The following is a 6,692-nucleotide window of genomic DNA, read 5'->3' as shown; positions in this document are numbered from 1 at the left end:
TGACACTGGTCCACTCTGACCTCTGTTGACCTTGTGGGGGGGGGGAGGGGTTTCTGTTTGTTCGAACCCTGTGTTGCGGGGCGATGGCCCCGTGTGTCGGTAGGTTTGCCTACATACATGCCATTACCTGACGCCTGGTGTGTTTTCGTTTTCGCGTGTTGCAGTCAGGGATACAGGGAGAAGCACCACAGCATAAGTAGCAGCAGTGGCATTAGCACGGCGAGCAGTAGCAGCGGCAGCAGTAGAAGCGGCGAGCGGGGAGAACGGGGCGAGCGAGGAGAACGGGGCGAGCGGGACCACCACCACCACCGGCGGAGCCACCACCGCGACAGTGACCTCCTGGACAGCGGCAGCTTCCGGCGCTCCCTCTCGCCGGGCGACAGGTGAGTGGAGGAGCTTCGGCCCTCGGTGACCTTACCCTTTGCTTCCATAACCCCCATGCATCAGACGCACTAAAGGCCGCCTCTCTCTGCATTTTTACAGAACGACCCACAACGAGCTGGAGAAAAACAGGTGAGTGGAGAAAGCGGAGGAGAGCGCGCGCGCGCGGCGGGGAGAGGAGGAAAGAAAGAGAGAGATAGAGACGATGGATGATGGGAGAGAGGAGTACAGCAGCAGGCGGGAGGCGCCGTTGGAAGCAATTCAATCTACACAGAGCTCCTCTAGGCCCATCTTGTGGCACCTGCGGCGATGCTCGGCTCTGGCCGCCGCGGCGGTTCTGGTGCGTTCGCTGGAGTGGCGAGGAGGGAACACCCCGCCGCCACTCCGGCCGCTGCTGGAGCCGCTCCGAGCCGCCGCCGCCGCTGCACCTGTACACCGGGCGAGAGTCGAGCTCCGACCTCTTCGCCCTCTCAAACACGGCAACACGGCGAACGGGTGAAAGAAAGAGAAAAAGAGGGACGGGAATATAAAGAAAAGAGAGCGCGGAAGGCAAAGTAACGAACGCGCCGCGTATATACTATATACAGTCAGAGTGCTGTGCGGCGACAGAGTTCACGCAGCGTTCGTAATTAGGCCTGATAAGACCTGCAGGGGTGACACACACGCATTCGTCATGACCTTTATCGAGCGGGGCGTGGCGGCAGCGGCGGCGGGCGTGTCAGAGACGGGTGAGTCGCATAAGCAGCAGCGGTGGGTGTATACAGAGAGAGAGAGAGAGGGCGACCGAGGCGGCCAATAATAACGGCGACTCCAAAGTGCGCCACCACCAGGCCGCCAGCAGGCCGCCACCGTGGACGTGGACCGTAGGCAGCCCCGCGCTGCTCCGCTGTGCTCCGCGGTGCTGTGCTCCGGCCCAGCCGAGTGTGTCGCGGCCGCGCTCATTATGCATGGACGGCCGGCCGGCTCTACACCGGCGGCACGGCCGGTGCGCGGTGGTTGGGGTCATAGATTCCATCATGTGATAGCTCTGTGCCGTGGTGCCGTGTGCCGGCCCGGGCCCTGGCCGGGCCCCGCGTACGTGTTGCGTGCGCTGGCGGGGCCGGCGCTCCGGCCGCGGTGACCGACCGCCTCACCCTCTGCGGCGCGCACCTGGCGCTCGCCAGGGGTAGGGTGGGAGGGAGGGAGCAAGGGAGGTTCCAGCACCCTCTCTCTCTCTCTCGTTATAGATCTTCGGTACGTACTTTTGATCTGCTCCCCGCGCTCCGGCCAGCGGAGGCGGCCGGCCGACCGGCCCTGCGTGCGCGCGTGAAGGCACGCAGGCGAAAAAATTGACGGGGCACTATCAAATCGAGCCCCGGCCGGCGGCGCGGCGTGCCTCGCTCGCCGAGCTGAAATGACTATGTAGCGCGCCGCGGGCGTGGCGCGGCGCGGCCGGGCTCCGGCCATGGCGCGGCACACGGCGCTATCGTACACCTGCTCGCCCGGCCCCGCCCGGGATGGAGGGGCTCTAGGATGAGCCTCCACCGCCTCGCCAAAGCCTTTAGCTCGTGGTGGGCCCCCCGGCGGCGGCGGCGGCGGCGGCGGCGGCGTGTCAGCGCGGACCGCAGCAGTGCCCTTGAACTTGACTGACGATGGATGGCCACTCCGCCACGCCTAGGCTGCTGCGACTGTAGACGGGGGGACGTGGACGAGCCGCGAGCGCAGCGCAGAGCCGCCTCCCTCCTGGAGCTGGCCCCCCGCGGCACTCACTGGACCGACTCTCGTCCATCTGGGCACTGGTTCCACGGCAAACAAAGTAGCAGTACGCGCGACAACGACCCGCCAGTACGCATAGTAGGAGGTTAAATTGTTTGCCGTATTCATTTTTTGTTTCGACTTTTTTTCCATTGTCCCCACCCTCTACACTCCCTCGTATCCCATTTATTGTAGGGTAGCGCGAGTGTGGGCGGCATATGCATATTTACCTTTCGCTCCGCTCTGCTATATGGGAAACGGGACGGCCGGACCGTGGGCCCGCGGGCGCGCTCGAGGGGGGGGGGAGCGGGAGGGGGAATAGCTGCGGCGAGGTGAGGTGTAATCTTGCTTTTATTGTCTGTAATGCCGTGTGTGGTGTGGAGTATCAGCCAAGCGTTGCGGCGCGGGGGCCGCTGCCGAGGTGTTGGGTCGTGTCGGAGTGGAAGAAGAGGAGTATGTAGTGTACGACGACAGTGCCGTGGTGCCGCCGAGTCCGCGTGGAGGAGGGAGAGAGGGAGAGAGTGGCCCGGCAGCATCCCCGGCCCAGTGTCACTAAACAGGCCAGGGGGCCCAGGGGGGCCATGCTAGCAGGCAGGCGGGGCCCAGTGCTCGGTAAACAACCTGAGGGGGGGGAGGGGAGTCGGAGAGGTTGAACAACGGGACGCCACGCTACCTACGGTAATGCCCCCCCGCTGGCCCGCCTGGCGCAGGGCGACGTGGCGCCGCTAGTAGGGGGGGATCGTGCCGCGGACCGCCCCTTGCGTGTCGCGAGGGCATGAGGCCCGGGGACGTGGCCGGCGGGGCGTGGCCCCCAGGGCGTGGTCGCGGCCACCCCCCAGCTCTGTGACGGGGACGCCCCCGGCTGCCGCGGCGGTGGCCTCGCGGACGTCCTGGCCGCCGCCCTAGGGTGACCACCACCCCCGCCCTGCTGGTCAGTGGGGCAGCGGGGTGGCGCTGCACCCGCCGGGGGACGTCGGCCCCCCGGGCCGGGCGCCTCCTGGGGCTCCCTCCCGGAGGTACGCCGCGCCCCACCGCGCCGCGCGCCCAACGGGACCCGCGCATGTAGATGTGGGCGGTCTTTGTTTGGTTACGGTTGGCGTGTCCTCTCTCCCTCCCCTTCTCGTTCTGGCCGGCGCCGGGCGACGCCCCCGCTTGCGCCTTGGCGACCGCTAAATAACAGGGATTTCGGGAATCCATGATGTGCCCACGAAATGGCGAAGCGAAAGAAGGCGCCGCGTGGAGATCGCGAGCGGCACGTCGCGAGGCCCGCCGTTGGTCTGGCCTCCTTAGGGGTCGCTCTTTTCTCTCCTCAGCGCTCCCTTGTTCTACCCTCGCCGAACCTGTCGCGGCGGGCCGGGCAGGTGCACGCACACACGCATCCATACGGGTGCGCCTTAGGGTGGGGTGGGTCGGGGTGCAAAAAGACAAGGTCGTCGCCCGTCTGCCTGGCCTGACTCTCCGTCCTTCCTTCTGTAAGGTGCGGTGCGGAGCCGAGGGGTGTGGAGTCGAAGAGGGCTCACGACAATACAATAGGCGGACCCGACCCGGAGGGGCGACGCGGGTTTAGGGGGAATTGGGGGGGGGGGTAAGGTCCGCAAGTTGATCCCTTTTCCTTCATCAGGCCGTCGCCTCATTCTTCTCCGGCTATTTTTGCCATTGCAGTCACCTGCTTTTCAGCTCACGCACTTGTCTTATCGGCCAGAGTGGCTGCTGGGGCCTCCCATTGACTCACTCTAAGCCGCGCTCGTGCAGCGCAACCCTGCTGCTTCTCGGATCAAGGTTGGCCAGTGCGTGGCTGCCGCGTGCGCCCGGCTGCTGCCAGCCGGACGGGCGTATATGTATTCCGCGAGTGCATGCGAAAAGGGAAAGGTGGTGGTGCGTGGTGGTGGTGGTGGTGGTGGTGTTTGCCGGATAAGTTTAGACCTCCTCCCTCTGCTGACGGGGGCACGCTTCCCGCCAAGCGAGTCGAGCGGAACCGGTGTGGCGGGTGCAGGCGGAGCAGTGCGGCGCGCGTGGCGCGGGGCTGCGCGGCTGCGGCGCTGCTGCACCACCAGGCCCGGCGTCGGGGGAGCAGCGTAGCGTATGGGGCTGATGCCATTTGGGCCCCCTCCTCCCCCTACGCCGCCCGGAGACTGCCCGGCCAGAGAGCCAGATAAAGGCCGTCGAGAGTCGAGAAGCCAAACACCCCGCCCGACCGACCCGCCATGTGTTGTATAGGGTGCTCCATCGCAGGGCGGTGGGAGTGAGGCGTTCTTGCGAGGGCGGATGGTGTGGTGCGATCGATTGGTGTACCACGTCGTGACTGCCCGTCGTGTCTCGGCGTGCAGGATTAGAAGTCGCGATGGACGGCCGTCCGTTTCTCTTGCGTAGTATAAAGTATACGGGAGTCAGACTGCACCCTTCGTCGTCGCTGCTTCCGCTGGGAGATTCAGTGGCCAGTGGATGGAACAACACCCTGCAGTGCCCTCCTGCACTCCTCCCGGCGGAGGAGGAGGAGGAGGAAGAGAAGGACGAGGCAGCAGGCGGCCGGGCCGTAGCGAGCCGCGCCCGCAGCAGCACACAAGCTGCGGCAGGCCACTAGGCAGGCCCATAACCTCTCTTGATCACGTGTTTTCGCCGTTGCACTCGTACTCCTGTTGCCCTTCCCCTCTCCCCGCTCCCTCCCCACCGCTCACATCTCCACCCCTCTCCACCCCTCTCCTCCCCCTCCCCCAAACAAAGCACTCGTCGGCCAACGCTGCTGCCTCCTCCTCCTCCTCCCCATCCCGCAGCCGGCCAGGCCAGGGCAGCAGAGCAGCAGTCGGAGCGCGCCAAGCTGGCCGGGCCTGGCGCGCGGCGGCCCGCACAAGCAGGCAACCGTGTGGAGCCCCGGGCCCAGCCTGGCCGGCCCCGACTGTCGACGGACGGCGGCGGTGCCATCGGCGGGGCCCCTAGTCTAGGGTGGCCAGGCCCTCGCTGCCGGGGTCCACGTGGCGAAAACGCCGCTCTTGCCAGCGTCAGCCGGTCGCCCGTCTATGTTCCCAGCCACTCACGGCCTCTATCGCCACCACCACCCCACGCTGCTCCCCCAATTTTTCTCCTGGTTGGCCAACTCTCCCTCGTCGCCTTTGGGCGCGCTCCCGTCGTCGTCGCGGTGGTGCTGGTGTATGGCATTAACCCCTTCGCGCGCGCTCGCCCGAAGTTTGGGTTTGGAGTGAGAGCGCGCGAGCGCGCGTGAGTGAAGCAACGCTCGCGCGCGTGTACGGAGCCAGCCGGGCCAAAACCGTAGAGGTGGCGCGGCGGGGTGGGGGTTGTCGTACTAGAAGAAGTCCTATCTGATGCAACCCCCCTCCCTCCCTCCTGTGCGCTTCTCTCCTCCCCTTACCCACTCCCCCTTTCCCTCCTGGCGCGAAAACCATGGAGAAGGACTAGGTAATGGAGGGGCACCTTGCGCTCCGGTGGGACGCACCCGATGACCGAGACTCCGCCGCCCTCTAGCAGCGCCGTGCACCACGTTCCTGACTTTTGTTCTTCTTGCTCTCCGATTGCCAACTGCGCGTTGTACTTATCGCCGTATTTCTTGGCATATGTGGTTGGAGACTGATAGTAAAATTATTATCCTTACACAATAATACATTATTAAGAATATAACGTCACCTCTATGAATGTTTATGATAGTATGTTTGCATACATAATTATTGTATGTTGGTAGTGGTCCATTTGTTTACAACACGGGAGCAGGGGAGCAGAAGCAATTCACATGCGCCTAAAGAGTGGGTTATTTAGCATTTACATTCTTTTTCATGTGATAAAATGGATACAGTAAAATCAGAACTTGTCTGCCCAATCTGTGACAAGAAGTATGTTGACATACTTTCAAAAGGATGTCAAGTCTCATGAGAGCCAAAAAATTAAAATAGGAAAACATTTAGTATTTGGTATTTAACATTGAAAAGCTAGCAAAGAAATATTTTAATTTTTCTTAATATTACCTCCTCACAAAAATTAGAGAATGTTATGGGACCTTAGAACAAGCTGTAAACCAAATTTGGTGACAATTGGAGACCATCTATATTTGCTATGAGACTTACGCTAATATGCTAAATTTTGTTGTTATCTTTGATCGAAGAGTAGAAAACACAAATCCCACTTTTTACCATTGGTGTTCCAGAATCAATTTTTTATCCTCTTTCAAATGGTGTAGTCAGATTTTACCTCACTGGACAGATTCATCGAGTAATATCTATACCACCTATTAAAGCCGCAATTTTGACCTCAAAACTTTGAGAGTTGATATCTCCAAAACCGTTTCAGCTCCAGAGCCCAGATTTTGGAGAGGGTTCATGTTTCATGAATACCCTTAATATTATATAATTTAAAAAATATCCGAAACCAGATCCGGAATCTTGGGTCGATAAGGTATAGAACTAATACAAGTAAACAAGAGAGCCATATGATTGATACTACCCGGCCCCACACTTGATGGATCTGGCGACTCCGCAAACGTATTTCGGACATGGGAGACGGCTCGAATCAAAGATAAAACATTAAGGATTGACGAGTTCTAACTTTTAACCCCTGTACTTCCCGCATTATTG

At 61.3% G+C, this 6,692-nt stretch overlaps 1 protein-coding gene across 1 annotated transcript in view; it reads left to right on the top strand.

Annotated features, from left to right (window-relative positions):
- Positions 1 to 6,692, top strand: part of LOC113203299 (max-interacting protein 1) — a 47,424-nt gene that overhangs the window by 3,205 nt on the left and 37,527 nt on the right. Inside the window, exons 3-4 of the mRNA XM_026417913.2 lie at positions 165 to 383; positions 484 to 513. Of these exons, the coding sequence (XP_026273698.1) occupies positions 165 to 383; positions 484 to 513 (249 nt within the window). The remainder of the gene's footprint in view (positions 1 to 164; positions 384 to 483; positions 514 to 6,692) is intronic.

This window comes from Frankliniella occidentalis, unplaced genomic scaffold (genome assembly GCF_000697945.3).
Source record: "Frankliniella occidentalis isolate FOCC.00 unplaced genomic scaffold, Focc_3.1 Scaffold78, whole genome shotgun sequence".
In the NCBI taxonomy this organism is placed as follows: domain Eukaryota; kingdom Metazoa; phylum Arthropoda; class Insecta; order Thysanoptera; family Thripidae; genus Frankliniella; species Frankliniella occidentalis.
Note: the sequence above shows the minus strand (reverse complement) of the source record. Positions and strands in the feature narration are given on the sequence as shown.